Consider the following 18,370-nt stretch of genomic DNA (forward strand, 5'->3'; position numbering starts at 1 on the left):
GGCCCCAACTAATTACCACCCTTATGGCAGAAAGTGAAGAGGAACTAAAAAGCCTCTTGATGAAAGTGAAAGTGGAGAGTGAAAAAGTTGGCTTAAAGCTCAACATTCAGAAAATGAAGATCATGGCATCCAGTCCCATCACTTCATGGGAAATAGATGGCGAAACAGTGGAAACAGTGTCAGACTTTATTTTTTTGGGTTCCAAAATCACTTCAGATGGTGAATGCAGCCATGAAATTAAAAGACGCTTACTCCTTGGAAGGAAAGTTATGTCCAACCTAGATAGCATATTCAAAAGCAGAGACATTACTTTGCCAACAAAGGTCCGTCTAGTCAAGGCTATGGTTTTTCCTGTGGTCATGTATGGATGTGAGAGTTGGACTGTGAAGAAGGCTGAGCACCGACGAATTGATGCTTCTGAACTGTGGTGTTGGAGAAGACTCTTGAGAGTCCCTTGGACTGCAAGGAGATCCAACCAGTCCATTCTAAAGGAGATCAGCCCTGGGATTTCTTTGGAAGGAATGATGCTAAAGCTGAAACTCCAGTACTTTGGCCACCTCATGCGAAGAGTTGACTCATTGGAAAAGCCTCTGATGCTGGGAGGGATTGGGGGCAGGAGGAGAAGGGGATGACAGAGGATGAGATGGCTGGATGGCATCACTGACTCGATGGACATGAGTCTGGGTGAACTCCAGGAGTTGGTGATGGACAGGGAGGCCTGGCGTGCTGTGATTCATGGGGTTGCAAAGTGTCGGACACGACTGAGCAACTGAACTGAACTGAATTAAATCTATTGACATAGCAGTCTTTCCTATAAACCCATTTACATGAGGATTTTGACACATTCCCTAAAAAGTAAAATAAAAGCATACTGCTAGCTAAAGTTTTAAAAGTAGAGATATTTCTTTATAGAGTATGTATCATGTGCTAGAGAAACTGTTGAAATAGATACTTTCACACACCAACAATGTTCTCTCATTATATCTTCACCATAACCCTGTAAGAAGTGAAGTGACGTCACTTAGTTTTGCCAGACTCTTTGCGACCCTGTGGACTATAGCTTACAAGGCTCCTCTGTCCATGGAATTTTCCAGGCAAGAGTACTGGAGTGGGTTGCCATTTCCTTCTCCAGGCGATCTTCCCGACCCAGGGATAGAACCCAGGTCTCCACATTGCAGGCATACGCTTTATCGTCTGAGCCACCAGGGAAGCCCAAGTCCAGTTTCTGATCCTGAGGGGTTGTGGTTCAGATATATGCTGGGAGAAATTTACTCTGTGAGGTCTGTAGTCTTGTTCCCTTAATCCCTGTGACAAACCCAGACATATCTATCTAGCTGAAAAAGTGCTTCTAAATAGTATTATCTGTGTGACACCATGGACTATAGCCTACCAGGCTCCTCTGTCCATGGGATTTTTCAGGCAATAGTACTGGAGTGGATTGCCATTTCCTTCTCCAGGGAATCTTCCCAACCCAGAGATCGAACCCGGGTCTCCCACATTATAGACAGACGCTTTACCGTCTGAGCCACTAGGGAAGTAACCCTATAAGATAGGTGTTATTCCCTCCTTTACAGATGAGAAAACTGAGACTCAGAGAAATAGTTTGTAAAAAAAAAAAAAAAGAAATAACAGAATCAGGATTCAGGTCTATATGACCATAGAAACTTAGTCTACCAGTGGTTCCTTGCATGTAAGGAATAACTGAGAAGGGAGTCAGTATATTTTCATTGTGTATCAGAATCATCTGGACAGCTTATTAAAATAGACTGCAGGGCCCATTCTCCAAGCTTCTGGTGCTGGTCTGGGGTCTACACTTTAAGAACTATTATGCTATATCATTCTGGGGCCTTTCTTGACACTCGTAACAGTTACCTAAAAGTTTTGTTCTATGGCTTATGTGTATGCTGTCACACAGATTATTTTTGTACCATGAACATACATTTGAAGCAATAATAAGAAGTCTAATGAATGGTTTGGGACAGATTTATACCCTGCCCTTACTCTCTCCCATGTTGTTCAGAATGTTAATAATACACCTAGAGCTAGAAGGTGACTCTACATTACTGTAAACTATTAGTATTAGTTCACTATAAATGATATAAGTGATTTTATTAGGGAAATGTACCTCCTGTCCTGTTATCATTTAATTAACTTGGTGACAATGAGGGGGAAACTCTATTAATGAAAGTCAAATGGAATATTTATTCTACTATTTAGTCAACCCAAGAGGAGGTAACAGTCTGAAAAACAATCATTTAAAAGGAAACTCATAGAGGTCACATATGACATGAGGTCAGGGAACATCTATGATGGGAAAGTCTGTTAATAGAGTAATTTAACAGAACCTGAATTTCCTCTGTATCTTACTTTATCCAGGGTCATCCATCCATGCTGCCCAGGTAGCTAAACCCACACTTGTAATCTGCTTTCATTGGTACAGAACCATTTTTTTTAAATATATACATTGTACTAGCTTTGTTAGTGGGTTCACAGCCTGTGGACTAACAGAATTTCATGTGGATAAATCAGTACCTTGAGTCTCCTATCCCTCGTTTAGAAACCAAAAGATTTCACCAGGTACTTCCCTGGTGGTCCAGTGGCTAGCCCTCACACTCCAATGCAGGGGACCGGATTCAGTCCCTAGTCAAGGAACTAGATCCCACATGCTGCAACTAAGACCCAGTACAGCCAAATAAATAAATAATACATATATTTTTTAAGATTTAAACTCAGTTTCCTTTCTGGGATATAAGACTTTGATACTATGGATCAAGGTTAAAGAAAAAACTGTTTCACCTCTGCTCAATGAAAAACATGTTTGCTTTCTTAACATTTAGATAATCATCAATAAGTTACCAAGTATCTATGGCTCAAAAATGGATCCTATGTAAAATAAATTAGACCAATTAGTGCCATCTAAAAACTTCACAGCTTATAACAAGCACATGAAAAGATGCTCAACATCACACATTATTAGAGAAGTGCAGATCAAAACTACAATGAGCTATCACCTCACACCAGTCAGAATGGCCATCACCAAAAAGTCTGCAAACAATAAATGCTGGAGAAGAGGGAACACTCTTTCACTGTTGGTGGGAATGTAAATTGATACAGCCCCTATGGAAGATGGAGAAGGCAATGGCACCCCACTCCAGTACTCTTGCCTGGAAAATCCCATGGACGGAGGAGCCTGGTAGGCTGCAGTCCATGGGGCTGCTAGGAGATGGACACGACTGAGCGACTTCACTTTCACTTTTCACTTTTCACTTTCATGCATTGGAGAAAGAAATGGCAATCCACTCCAATGTTCTTGCCTGGAGAATCCCAGGGACAGGGGAGCCTGGTGGGCTGTCGTCTATGGGGTCGCACAGAGTTGGACACGACTGAAGCAACTTAGCAGTAGCAGCTAAGTTGTGACCCAGCAATCCCACTCCTAGGCATATACCCGGAGGAAACCAAAATTGAAAATGACACATGTATCCCATTGTTCATCGCAACACTGTTTACAACAGCTAGAACATGGAAGCAACCTAGATGTCCATGGACAGATGAATGGATAAAGAATTGTGGTACATATACACAATGGAATATTACTCAGCCATAAAAAAGAACACATTTGAGTCAGTTCTAATGAGGTGGATGAACCTAGAGCCTGTTATACAGAGAAGTAAGTCAGAAAGAGAAAGAGAAATATCATATTCTACACATATATATGGAATCTAGAAAAATGGTACTGAAAAATTTATTTACAGGGCAGCAATAGAGAAACAGACACAGAGAACAGACTGATGGACATGGGGAGAGGGGTGGAGAGGGTGAGATGTATGGAAGGACTAACGTGGAAACTTACATTACCATATGTAAATAGGTAGGCAACAGGAATTTGCTGTATGGCTCAGGAAACTCAAACAGGGGCTCTGTATCCACCTAGAGTGGATGGGGAGGGAGATGGGAGGGAGGAGGATATATGTGTACCTATGGCTGATTCATGCTGAGGTTTGACAAAAAACAAAATTCTGTAAAGCAACTATACTTAAAAAAAAAAAAAAAAAAAAAAACTTTACAGCTAAAATTAAATTACAACCAAGAAACAGAGAAAATACAAACCGCGGTGCTTGACCTTAACATGAAAATCTGATCAATGGTTTTTGAGCAGCTCTCCAGGAAAATGTATACATATCTCTAAATGTCCTACAGTTTTAGCTGGTATAGGACCCCAGTGGACCCCAAAGTAAGAGCCCATGCCTTTAACACTCGAGTGGTAAATAGTGAATAATCAGTTATATTACTAGACAAGGGCAATTAACATTTATATGGCAGGTCTCAAGGAAGGAAATACAGAAGTCACATACATCAACAGAAATTTGATTAAAGACAGGCTCCTCTGTCCATGGAATTCTTCAGGCAAGGACACTGGAGTGGGTTGCCATTCCCGTCTCCAGGGGATCTTCCTGACCCAGGGATTGAACCTGGGTCTGTTGCATTGCAGGCAGATTCTTTACCGTTTGAACCACCAGGGAAGCTCAAACATGAAAGTTCTAGTGTAAATGATTGCTTCTCCCATAAACAGTACTAATATGACTGAGAAAAGCAATAGTCCTTAAAAATGCATGCCATCATGGACAGAGAGGAAGTATCAGCGGTTAATAAAAGGAGTCTAAGAAACCACATGCTTGAGAATAATTGATTCTTGTTTGGAAGCCGAGGTACAACACAGCCATTTAGACAAAAATAGCTTAAGAGATTTCCAGCTGATCTTTGTAGAATTAGTCTCCTAAACATCTAGTCTGGAGTTGTAGATTACTGCAGGGCCTTTCTGATGTTAGCAGGTTAAATGCACACTGTCTTCTATTATAACCTAGTTTTCTGTTCAAATAAATTTAAAATGTGTTCATTCCACTTGTTTCTTTGCCATTCCTGCCCACAGTAATTTTTCTCTTGGTTCTTACAGACAGACAGCACCATCTGGCCTGGGGTCACAAGTACAGTTAAATGTGGAGGCCTTGTGCCAAGAGCTTACAGCTAACATAATGAGATTAGAAAAGGTGAGTGCTTTCTTTCCTGTGTTGGGGCAGTCACTATACTTACTGCCTCAGTCAATCAGTTCAGTCGCTCAGTCATGTCTGACGCTTTGCAACCCCATGGACAGCAGCATGCCAGGCTTCCCTGTCCATCACCAACTCCCAGAACTTACTCAAACTCATGTCCATTGAGTCAGTGATGCCATCCAACCATCTCATCCTCTGTCATCCCCTTCTCCTCTCACCCTCAATCTTTCCCAGCATCAGGGTCTTTTCAAATGAGTCAGCTCTTCGTATCAGGTGGCCAAAGTATTGGAGTTTCAGCTTCAACATCAGTCCTTCCAATGAATATTCAGGACTGATTTCCTTTAGGATGGACTGGTTGGATCTCCTTGCAGTCCAAGGGATTCTCAAGAGTCTTCTCCAACACCACAGTTCAAAAGCATCAATTGTTCAGCGCTCAGCTTTCTTCACCATCCAACTCTCACATCCATACATGACCACTGGAAAAACCATAGCCTTAACTAGACGGACCTTTGTTGGCAAAGTAATGTCTCTGCTTTTTAATATGCTATCTAGATTGGTCTTACTGCTTGGTGACAGTTTTTATGCTAAGATTCCTATGAGCAATGTGTGCAACTTACGACTATTTATAACGTCAATCCATGCATTTTGACCCAGAATCCTCTTTTCTGCTTCTGCTTTGGGACACAGGTTTATGTTGGTACTATAGGCCCCCTACCACCGTAGGGCAGGGGTTACACACACATGGGTGTGCAACAAGCCATTGAAATGACTAAACCTCGCCAGGGGATTTTCCACAAAGAAATAGGTTTCAGCTCATTTTCCTTGTTATTAATAGTAGATTTTGTGGTTTTCCTCCTTGGTTAGAAATTATTCTCTTGTCCTAGGCCCCAAGGATAAGTGATATCTGACATGGGGATAAGGTCACTGAAGAGTGAGGCAAACAGGAGAAGATGGTGGGAGCCAGAAATATCCTGAAGTTAAACCTTGTTAACATTTCTTCTCTCTTCTTTCAGCATGTCTATTCCTTCCCATCTGATGCTTTGTTTTGATCCTTATCTCAGGAAAGGTTTAGTGAATTATTCAATTCTAATTGCTGCCACAAATGCTTGGTATTTGGTGGATTTCCATAATAGTACAGTTATGCTTACTTGGGAAGAAACATAAAACACAAATGAGTCAAATTAAGTTTGTCCTGTGATACCAAATGGTATCTAGCACTTAACCACTTAAGTATGGAGAGCAAAGGAGTCCACAGGTTTCTATTCTAAACCAAGGCATGACAGATAATTCCCACTGAATCACTGTATCAGTGGGCAGACTCAGACATTCTCTCTTTTCGATCCATAATCAAGCTAGAGAAGGTATGGAGTAGCAACCAGAACTGTTTTCCTTTCTAAAACATTAGTTGCTAGAATTGAAGATAAAATTTCTTTGATGAAATGCTTAGACATGTTTAGAGCTTCCCTGATAGCTCAATTAGTAAAGAATCTGCCTGCAATGCAGGAGACCCCAGTTCAATTCCTGGGTTGGGAAGATCTGCTGGAGAAGGGATAGGCTACCCACTCCAGTATTCTTGGGCTTCCCCTGTGGCTCAGCTGGTTGAGAATCTGCCTGCAATGCAGAAGACCTGGGTTTGATCCCTGGGTTGGGAAGATCCCCTGGACAAGGGAAAAGCTACCCACTCCAAAATTCTGGCCTGGAGAATTCCATGGACTATATCACAAAGAGTTGGACATGACTGAGTGACTTTCACTTTAGACATGCTTGACTTCCATGCTGACCTGGAGAATGGAGTGATAATTTTCTCTTTTATTCATGCTGGCACATGGTGATGTTCTTTGGACTGGGAAGCATGCAGAACCCAGCCACCCTCTTGTGCATTTCTTCCATTCTCCTGTGGATCCTGGCAGGGACAACACTTTCTGTAATGAGGGACAGGAAAGCAGGAGAGACAGCTGGCCACATCTTGCGCAGAACCCAGCCACTTGGCTAGGGTGCCAACATAAACCTGTGTCCCAAAGCAGAAGCGGAAAGAGGGGATTTAGGGTCGAAATGAATGTGTTGACCTTATAAATAATCATAAGTTGCACTCATTGCTCATAGGAATCTTGGCATAAAAAGAGTCACCAGGGCACACCCGTGTGCTTGTTACTCAGGCTGTACCCCCCAGCCCCGCCCTCCCCAGGCAGGCTGGTGATGACCTAGCAGTGCATGGCGGAGGTGGAGCAGCCATGGGGAGGTAGGAGCCACGTCTCGGCTGTCTCTACTCAACACCAGCAACTCTCTTTTATTCTCCCGCAGGGACTGGTCATGTCTCAGCCTCCTGATCTGCCTGCTTATATCTTACCCATTTCTGTTCATGGCATCACTGCCCTTTCAGTCATTCCTGTGGGAAATTGAAAAATATTTTAACTCCTTCCTCTTTTTTTTACTTGCACAAGACTTTGTTCACTAATTATCTTCAAATGTCTCCTCAGATTCTCTAATGTAGAAACCATCTTAGGCCATTCTGGCCCCCTCCCACATCCTAGACCAAGTGTGAAGTCAGATCTCATGGTTTATATTTACATTTTCCTGATTAATACTGTGGTTGAACATCATTTCATATATTCTTCATATGGATTTCCTTTTGTAAACTGCCCATTTATCTCCTTTGCGTAGAAAACCTGCCTGTGTGTGTGAACGTGTGTGTGGTTAAGGTGAGCGTACATGAAGTTCCTGGGACATACTTATTAGACCTCCTCCTCTCCATTTACTCTGTGGATACCAGTAGGACATCACAGAATATTCTTGCAAAAGAAGACTATGTTCTTTTTCTCTTGTTCCACAGAGTTCCCTATTCCCTTCACAATCTTGATCCTTAAAAACACCCTGCTCTGGGTTCTTTCAAATTCGTTTACCCACACATTTACCAAACCCATTTTCAATGCCCAACACTATCCTGTGGTCTTGAGATCCACAGCTAGGCAGTGTCCTGTGAAATTCTGTCTTCTGGGGAATGTTATATTGTGGTTTGTCCGATTCAGACCAGAGATGGGCTTTGTCAACGACAGTCTCCCATTGCCTCTGAGTGCACTTGGGTCACACCTGGTGTTGCCAAGGTTTTTGTTCTATTTCTCTTAGTCTCTACTGACATCGTCACCTTTGTGCCATTCTTTCATTTTTTGCCCTGTCTTTTTTCATTTTAAAGTGGACTGTCCAACAGTTTTGTGCCATGATAGTGCATTTATTTGCCTGATCTAAATTTAACCCATGTGTAGCTTTTAATTCAAGGTAGAAGAGATTAATCTCAAGCATTATATGAACCCCCGCAAATACGCCATTACTGTGTACTCCACTCTATGGACTAACAGGAGCTTTTCTCTCTATTATTTCAAGATACAAAACAACTTACAAAAGCTGCTTGAGAATGGTGACTGAAGCTCGAGCCACACAGTACCTCGCACTTCCCTTCAAGTAGGTGCTCCCAGGGTGTTCTGGTGGAGTGCTCCCTGCTGGCCAGAGGAGCTAGCGGGCGGGCAGCCTCGCTTGCCCTTGGAGGTCTCAGACTCAGGAAAGGGGGGAATGGGGAATAATTCTGGTTCCTGTGCAATAAAAGTTGACCTTGACTCTCTGAGGAAGTTTTCAGCGCTGGTGCCTGAAGAAAACACCCGTCTCTGGAGGTCTCAGAAGGGCCCGGCGGACACTTGGATGATTGTGGTTCGGCAGGTTATTGTGACTGTGTCAGCAAACATATTCCACTCCAGCCTTTTCAGTCCTACCCATCAGCCTTTTCTCTCATGTATCCACCCCCGCCTTAGCCAGCCTTCAACGGAAGGGATAAATCATGTGCCAACAAACTCGATACAGTCCCTTAAAGAATTTGCCATGACTTTCCAAAAGGGCAAAAAAAAAAACTCTCATGGACAAACTTGCTTCAAACAAGTAGCATTTGAGTTTTGGGGTTTTTTCCCTTTCTGATGTTATGTTCTGGTTTAAGTTACGTGTGTATCTTAACGTCTCAGCTGCGTATTGGCAAGAAAATCAGGCAAAGCTGATTAAACGATCCCATTTTATGTTTTGTTTTGTTCCTCTCATTAATACTTAGTAGGATTAATTCTCACCCACCCCAAGTCAAGAATCTGTGAGACTTGAGACTAAAGTACTAAATATATACTGACTCTGAAACCAAAACTAATCTTTAAACCAAAAAATATAATAGTGATTTGATACTGGATGGAAGATACTGCATTTTTAAGATTGTAGGTGGACTGTGTTTGTTTTGAAACAGGATGTCTATAATTAATGGTGAAACCCATCAGCATGATGATAACATGCTTTACTCTTTTGCTGACTAAAATATATAACTGGTAGTTTGCTAACTTCTATTTACCATATGGATTGGCTGGTTTTTATTAATAATTATTTAGGTACCCTAAGATTTGTTAATATAAAAGATATTCTGTTTATCTATAATGCATTTTATAATCATTTCTATGAAATGTATTTTGTTTAATCAGATAAGCTAATAAGTGAATTGGTTACATCATTTGTATTTGTTAGCCTAGTGGACAGGACTTGTGCCTGGTGCGCCCCTGGCTTTTAATAAATACTCATTGGTTTAAATACCTTGCTAACACTGTCTTTTGTCAGTCTGTAAATTCTTGTAACTAAGACTTTTTAACTGCTTTTTAACTGCTTCTCATCCCTCTCTACTACTTCCAAATCACCCATTCTTTTTTCCTCCCTAGTATTCACTTGCAAAAAAATTGATTTAAGTTCTTATGTTACAACAATACAGGGGAAAGAAAATGAGCTTTGTTATCAGAACATCAATGCATGATTCCTGGATCCACATTTTTGAATTATGTGACTATAAGCAAGATATTTGGTTATTTTGCCCCATTTTGATGAGGATAAAAGTACCAAGGGAAAGTGTCATTGTGAGAATTAAATGTGATAATCTTTCTAAAGCTGATGGCCTCGTGGGGCAAGAAATATACTCTTTTAATAGGAACCGTATTCATTTTTTCTTAAAATGTTTGCATATCTGACAGTCCGGTGTTATCAAAGTTCTACGTCAGTGTTTTATAGTTAAAACCATGAAAGATTCAAGAGTGTCAGCCACCTCTGGAGAGAAATTTTGCAACTGTGTGAGGAGCCTTTATTTCACTAAATTAGTAAGGCTATCCAGGAATTTATCCCAAAGCAATAAGAGATTTCCTCAAAGATTTACATACAAAAATATACTTTGAAGCCTTAAGGGCAGAACATTAGTGACATGTACTGAATAGTAGCAGAGCACTTAAATTATGTCACTGTGTAGAATGGCACTGTCAAAAATTGGCATAGAAAATAGCATTAAAAAGGTAAGCATCATGGAGATAATGTGGAGATAAGAGAACTCTCCTACACTGTTGGTGGGAATGAAGATTGGTGCAGTCACTATGGAAAACAGTATGGAGATTCCTCAAAACACTAGAGCTACCATATGATCCAGAAATCTGACTCCTGGGCATATATCCAGACAAAACTCTAATCCAAAAAGATACATGCACCCCTATGTTCGTAGCAGCACCACTCACAATAGCCAAGACATGGAAACAACCTAAACATCCATCTACAGATGAATAGATAAAGATGTGGTCCATATATACGACGGACTACGGCTCAGCCACAAAAAATGATGCTATTTGTACAACATGGATGCAACTAGAGAGTATCATACTAAATGAAGTAACTCAGAAAAATTCCATATGATAAAAATATGACACAGATGAACCTATCTTCAGACAGACTTACATAGAGAATCTGTGATTAAAAACATACTATTTAGGTGAGTAGAAATGACCAGTCTTACATATGGAAAGGAGACATGATTATTGATCTCTCAAGCTGTGTGAATGTTGAAGATATTTTCCTAAATATACACAACACTCCAAGGCATTTCCCAGCTATTCATTTATGTAGTTCTTTAAAACCATCCCTGACACATTTTTTATGTATTAAGCCTAATTTATTTCGAAGATAAAAATTATTCGTACACATACATACAGATGCAGAAAGAGCAATCTTTTCAAACAATAAATGCATTCCTGTCTCTCCTCTTTTTTTTAATTGAAGTATAACTGATTTACAATGTTCTGTTTATTTCTGATGTACAGCAAAGTGATTCAGAAATATACACACACACACACACACACACATATACACACCCTTTTCATATTCTTTTCCACTCTAGGTTATTACAAGAGACTGAGTATAGTTCCCTGTACTAGGACCCTGTTGTTTCATATACAGTAGTTTATATATGCTAATCCCAAACTGCTAATTTATTCCTCACCAATCCCTTTTCCCTTTGTAACCATAAATTTGTTTTGTACCAGACACATTTGGGGGGGGCGGGGCGCTGTGCTATGAGGCTTAAGGGATCTTAGTTCCCCGACCAGGGATTGAACCCAGGCCCCCTGCAGTGGAAGCGCAGAGTCCTAATCACTGGACTGCCAGAGAATTCCCTACCAGACACATTATTTAATGCTTTTTCCTTGCCTTATACAACTCACCCTAATTCATAAATTCATAGAGTCAGACTGAAAATTTTCCAACCTATATGTTAATTGTGTTGTATGCTGTTTTGATTTATGTATCCTAAAATTTCAATTCGGGTGATACTTTCCTTGTTTATCTGTTTCTGGTGATCTAAAGGATGGATGGATACCTATAACATGGACACTAACGTTATAGACAGCCCAGTGGATTCTGCTCTCAAGCATTGTTTTAAAGTCAGAATTCTACTCATCTGTAACAGTTAATACTGGCATTTGGGGTCCGTAAGCTGATCTTCTTGCAAAGGAGCTCAGTGATGTAATACTTCTCATGCACTTCTTTTAGCCCTGTCCTTGCTAATAGTGATATTACCTTTCTTGACGTTACAAAACAAAATCACAGACATTAAACGGAGCATCTTTGACCACTAGTATTTCCAGCACTTTTGTTTTTTCCAGATGCTAAGCCTTACTCAAAACAATGTACAGATTCAATGCAATCCCTATCAAAATTCCAATAGCATTTTTCACAAAAATAACAATCCTAAAATTTATATGGAACTACAAAAGACTCCAAATAGACAAACAAAGCAACCAAGAGAGAGGAACAAAAATGGAGGCACCACACCCCCTGATTTCAGATTAAATTACAAAGCTACAGTAATCAAAATAGTGTGATACCAGCATAAAAACAGACACACAGATCAATGGAACAGAATAGAGAGCCCAGAAATAAATTCACACATATATGGCCAATTATGACAAAGGAGTCAAGAGTATTCAGTGGGAAAAGGACAGTATCTTCAATAAATTGTGAGCGGAAAACAAGACAGCCATATACAAAAGAGTGAAATTACACCTCTAATACACAAAATTCACTCAAAATGGATTCAAAACAGTTATTGTCTAAATTGACATTTTTCTAAGGAAGACATACAGATGGCCAATAGGCACATGAAAAGATGTTGAATGTCACTAAACAGGAAAATGTAAATCAAAAGTATAATAAGATATCACCTCATATCTGTTAGAATGTCTATTATCAAAAAGATGAGAAATAATAAATGCTGGTGAGTTTGGAGGAAAGGGAACCAACCCTTGTGTACTGATGCCGGGAATGTAAGTTCATGCAACCAGTTTTGGAGGTTCCTCAAAAACTTAAAAATAGGACTACCATAGAATCCAACAATACCACTTCTTGGTATTTATATTAAGAAGATGAAAACACCAACTCAAAAAGGTATATTCACCCCCATGTTCACTGCAGCGTAATTTACAATAGCCAAAATATGGAAACAACCCAAGTGTCTATATAAGGTAAATGGATAAAGAAAACGTAGTATATGTGGTGTGTGTACACACACCCATTAAAAGAATGAAATCTTGCCATTTATGACATTATGGATGAATCTTGAGGGCCTTATGTTAAGTTATATAAATCAAAGAAAAACAAATATCTATGATCTCATATATATGCAGAATCTAAAAAATAATAAAAACCAAGCTCATAGATGCAGAGAACAGTTTTCTGGTTGCCAGAGTCAGGTGGGGTGGAAGTGGTTGAAATGGGTGAAGGAGATCAAAACGTACAAACTTTCAGTTATGATATAAGTCATGGGGATGTAATGTACATACAGCATGGTGACTATAGTTAATAATACTGTATTGAATAATTATAAGTTGCTAGAGTAGATCTTAAATTCTCATCACACAAAATCATCAACTGTGTATGGTAACTGATGTTAACTAGACATATTGTGGTGATCATTTAGCAATATATACAAGTATTGAATCATTATGTGGTATACTGAAACTAATATATGGGATATGTCAATTATATCTCAATTTTTAAAAAGAAAAAATTTTGGTTTTAGTTACTCTTGCTAAGGCAAAATTCTTTTTCAGTGTCTGTTTTTAATCTAAATGGCTGTTCTAGGTCTTAATTCTGCCTCCTGTAGAGAATAGAGAATTCTTCCTCAAAGAATATTTTTAAAAGCCACCAAGATATATTTGCTGTTATAATGTTCGGTGAAAAAAGCTGAGTGCAAAATTATATGGCAAATTCTACATAAAAACATTCAGCTTTGTGGACAAATCCCTGGAAGGAAATAGAAAATAATGAGAATACTTGTCTTATTACAGTGGTGGAATTGTGAATAGCCAGTAATCTCTGGACCCAAGCAGTATAGGCTCATTCTTGGTCCTGGCCAGGCAATGATCCCATTGGCCCTTCATCCTTTCTCCATACAAAGATTGTGACTGTGAACTCTATTCCTTTTTGTCTGCACATCCATGGGCCACAGTAGGAACTAACAGAAATCTTCCCCAGGACCTAGCACTAGGGATTGCTTGCCCCTGGATGAAAGCGACCTTAGTCAGATGCCTTCAAGGCAGTAGGAGAGTAACAGTTTTGCTGGCTGCCAAAGGAATGTTTGTGCAGTTTTGTCTAACCAGCAGCATCCTAACAGTACTTCAATTTTTTAATATTTATTTATTTTTAATTGATTAATGATTGCTTTATAATATTGGTTTGATTTCTGTCATATATCAACATGAATTAACCATAGGTGTACATATGTCCCCTCCCTCTTGAACCTTCCTCCCACCTCCCACCCATTCCCACCACTCTAGGTTCTTACAGAGCCCCAGTTTGAGTTCCCTGAGTCATACAGCAAATTCTCATTGGCTATCTATTTACATATGTTAGCGTATATGCTTCCATGCTACTCTCTGTTCATCTCACTCTCTCCCACTTCACCCCCACCCTTGTCTGTAAGTCTGTTCTCTGTGTCTGCATCTCTACTGCTGCTTTGCGAACAGGTTTATCAGCACCATCCTTCTAGATTTCATATATATGCATTAATATACAATATTTGTTTTCTGATGACACATGACTCTGTATAAAAGGCTCTAGGTCCATCCACCTCATTAGAACTGACTCAAATGTGTTCCATTTTATGGCTGAATAGCATTCCATTGTGTATATGTACCACAGCTTCTGTATCCATTCATCTATCGATGGACATCTAGGTTGCTTCCATGTCCTAGCTATTGTAAATAGTGTTTCCAGTTTTTAACATCTTTATTGAGATATAATGTATGTGTATAGTAAACTATACATGTTTAAAGTACATGTTTTAAGTATATACCTGTGAAACCATCACAGAATCAAGAAACATATCTATCACCCCCACAAGTAATTTCTCTGGGAGCACTCTCTATGCCCCTCTCCACAGCCTCCCCCCCAGGCAACCACAGATCTGCTTTCTGTCTCTATATATTACTGTATTTTCTAGAATTTTATATAAGTGGAACCCTAGAGTCTGTACTTTTTTGTCTGGATTCTTTTATTCAAACTAATCCTTGTAAGATTTATCTACTTTTTGCATGTTTCAGTAACTCATTTCCTTTTATTATTTAATAGTATTTCACTGTATGTATAAGTAAATGTATTTACTTATATTTACTTATACATACAGTGAAATACTGTATATATCTTATTACTTAATACTATTTTCACTGTATGTGTGAATATATATATATTTATACATATAATAAAATACATATCAGATCAGTCGCTCAGTCATGTCCGACTCTTTGCGACCCCATGAATCACAGCACGCCAGGCCTCCCTGTCCATCAGCAACTCCCAGAGTTCACTGAGACTCATGTCCATCGAGTCAGTGATGCCATCCAGCCATCTCATCCTCTGTCATCCCCTTCTCCTCTTGCCCCCAATCCCTCCCAGCATCAGAGTCTTTTCCAATGAGTCAGTTCTTCGCATCAGGTGACCAAAGTACTGGAGTTTCAGCTTTAGCATTATTCCTTCCAAAGAAATCCCAGGGCTGATCTCCTTCAGAATGGACTGGTTGGATCTCCTTGCAGTCCAAGGGACTCTCAAGAGTCTTCTCCAACACCATAGTTCAAAAGCATCAATTCTTCAGCGCTCAGCCTTCTTCACAGTCCAACTCTCACATCCATACATGACCACAGGAAAAACCATAGCCTTGACTAGACGAACTTTTGTTGGCAAAGTAATGTCTCTGCTTTTGAATATGCTATCTAAAAAATATATATATATAATATACATATAATGAAATATATATATAACACAAATTGTTTTTACTTTTCAGCCTGTGGATAAACATGCAGGTTGTTTCTAATTTTAATTTATTACAAATAAAGCTGCTAAGAACATTTCTATAAAGACTCTGTGTAGATATACCCATTCACTTCTTTTGGGTAAACACCTAGGAGGGAATGGCTGGGTCATATGGCAGGTTTATGTTAACTTGTTAAGAAAGTGTCAAACTTTTTCCCAAATGTGCTGCTAAACATTAGCATCAGCAAGTCATGAGAGTGCCAGCCCCTCTGCATCTTCAACAGCATTTGGCATGATCAGTCTTTGAAATTTTAGACTTTCTACTATAGAAATTTTAGACTTTCTACTGTGTTGTGGTATTTCATTGTTGCTCTAATTTGCATTTCCTTAATGATTACCAATGCTGAGCATTTTTTCATGTGCCATTTGACATTATTTGTATACTTCTTTGATAAGAAGTCTTCTACCCATTTTTTAAATTGGGATGTTTACTTATTATTAAGTTTTGAGAGTTCATTAAATATTCTAAATAAAAGTCCTTCATCACACATGTGATTTGCAAATATTTTCTCCCAGACTGTGGCTTGTCTTTTCATTCTCTTTATGTCTCTCCAAGAAAGCTTCTCTCCTCTCCAATGCTCTGCTCTGCCAACTCTAGCCATCTGGGTTTTCTCCTACCTCCTCATTCTGCCTGGGTTCCCTTCCTGCAGCCTGAACATTCTCTCCAGGAAGTCAGCTGGAACAATCAGAGAACTCACCTCCATTGTTTCTCTTCTCTCAGGATTAACTGTCCTTCTGTACCTAATCTGCAGCATCTTGAAAACCATTGTTTATACATTTTTTCTGGATTTTTTTCATTGGGATGATATAATAAAAATCAAATGGAAATTCTTTGAAAATTCCCTGAGCAGACAAAACCAATTTAGACATAAAAGAGAAATTCAATGTAGTTTATGTTATTTTATTTTTTTTGTCAATAACTTTATTATTTTTTTTGTTTGTTAATTTTATTTTATTTTTAAACTTTACATAATTGTATTAGTTTTGCCAAATATCAAAATGAATCCATCACAGGTATACATGTGCTCCCCATCCTGAACCCTCCTCCCTCCTCCCTCCCCATACCATCCCTCTGGGTCATCCCAGTGCACTAGCCCCAAGCATCCAGTATCGTGCATTGAACCTGGACTGGCATCTCGTTTCATACATGATATTTTACATGTTTCAATGTTTATTTTATAAGACTCAGTTGACCTGGGTCATTTCTTCTTCATGCTTCTGGAAATCATAACCAAAACTTGAAGTGTTTCCTAAGGTTGATATGAGGTATATATCCTGACCAATTTTCCCTATCAGTGAAAATTAAACAGTTACTGCCTTTCCACTATTTGGAGAAGGCAATGGCACCCCACTCCAGTACTCTTGCCTGGAAAATCCCATGGACGGAGGAGCCTGGTGGGCTCTAGTCCATGGGGTCGCTAAAAGTCGGACATGACTGAGCGACTTCACTTTGACTTTTCACTTTCATGCATTGGAGAATGAAATGGCAACCCACTCCAGTACTGTTGCCTAGAGAATCCCAGGGATGGGGGAGCCTGGTGGGCTGCCGTCTATAGGGTTGCACAGAGTCGGACACGACTGAAGCGACTTAGCAGTAGCAGCCTTTCCACTATGTAAGTTGCTCCATAATATACCCCTGAGCCTCGCAGCATGAGCCTCGTTCCATGTTTGGGTTGAGTGCTCCCAATTCATGGACTGTCTTTTCGGTGTGTGCACAATCAACTTCTACTAATGACCACTTCAGTAGTTCACTGATTTTACTTCAGTTGTTGCTGAACTTTTGACACACAGAGATGGCAAATCTAGTCCAGGTTACTCCGTCTTGAGTGGAAATGGAATTCCCACACCAGAGAAATTTGATCTCAAGTACTGTGAAATAGGTAGAAAGAACTGTTAACTTGAACACACCCCCACACCATATACAAAAATAAACTCAAAATGGCTTAAAGACTTGAACATAAGCACGATACCATAAAACTCCTAGAAGAGATCATAAGCAAAACATTCTCTGACGTAAATCGTAGCAATGTTTTCTTAGGTTGTCTCCCGAGGCAATAGAAATAAAAACAAAAATAAGCGAATGGGACCTAATCAAACTTATCAGCTTTTGCACAGCAAGGGAAACTATAAACAAAATGAACGACAACGTACAGAACAGGAGAAAATATTTGCAAATGATGTGACTGACAAGGGCTTAATTTCCAAAATATACAAACAGCTTATACAACTCAACAGAAACAACAAACAAACATCCCAATCCAAAAATGAGCAGAAGATCTAAATAGACATTTCTCCAAAAAGAAATAAAAATGGTCAGAAGGCACATGAAAAGATGCTCAGTATTGATGAGTATCAGAGAAATTCAAATGAATACTACAGTGAGGTACCAGCTCACACCAGTCAGAATGGCCGTCATTAAGAATTCTACAAATAAATGCTGGAGAGGATGTGGAGCAAAGGGAACTCTTCAACACTTGCTGGGAATGTAAGTTGGTACAACAACTATGGAAAACAGCATGGAGAATAGAGTTGCCATATCATCCAGCAGTCCCACTCCTGGGCATATATCCAGACAAAACTGTAATTCAAAATGATGCATGCATTCCTATGTTCATAGTCAAAACATGGAAACAACC

At 39.5% G+C, this 18,370-nt stretch overlaps 1 protein-coding gene across 7 annotated transcripts in view; it reads left to right on the forward strand.

Annotated features, from left to right (window-relative positions):
• Positions 1–9,664, forward strand: part of GRAMD2B (GRAM domain containing 2B) — a 119,889-nt gene extending 110,225 nt beyond the window's left edge. For all 7 annotated transcript variants that reach the window (XM_027547002.1, XM_027547001.1, XM_027547004.1 and 4 more), the window contains exons 13-14: positions 4,952–5,045; positions 8,427–9,664. In XM_027547002.1, the coding sequence (XP_027402803.1) occupies positions 4,952–5,045; positions 8,427–8,468 (136 nt within the window). In that variant the 3' untranslated portion in view covers positions 8,469–9,664. The remainder of the gene's footprint in view (positions 1–4,951; positions 5,046–8,426) is intronic.
• Positions 9,665–18,370: the final 8,706 nt, after the last annotated feature.

The sequence above is a fragment of the Bos indicus x Bos taurus genome, chromosome 7 (genome assembly GCF_003369695.1).
Source record: "Bos indicus x Bos taurus breed Angus x Brahman F1 hybrid chromosome 7, Bos_hybrid_MaternalHap_v2.0, whole genome shotgun sequence".
NCBI classification, from domain to species: Eukaryota; Metazoa; Chordata; class Mammalia; order Artiodactyla; family Bovidae; genus Bos; species Bos indicus x Bos taurus.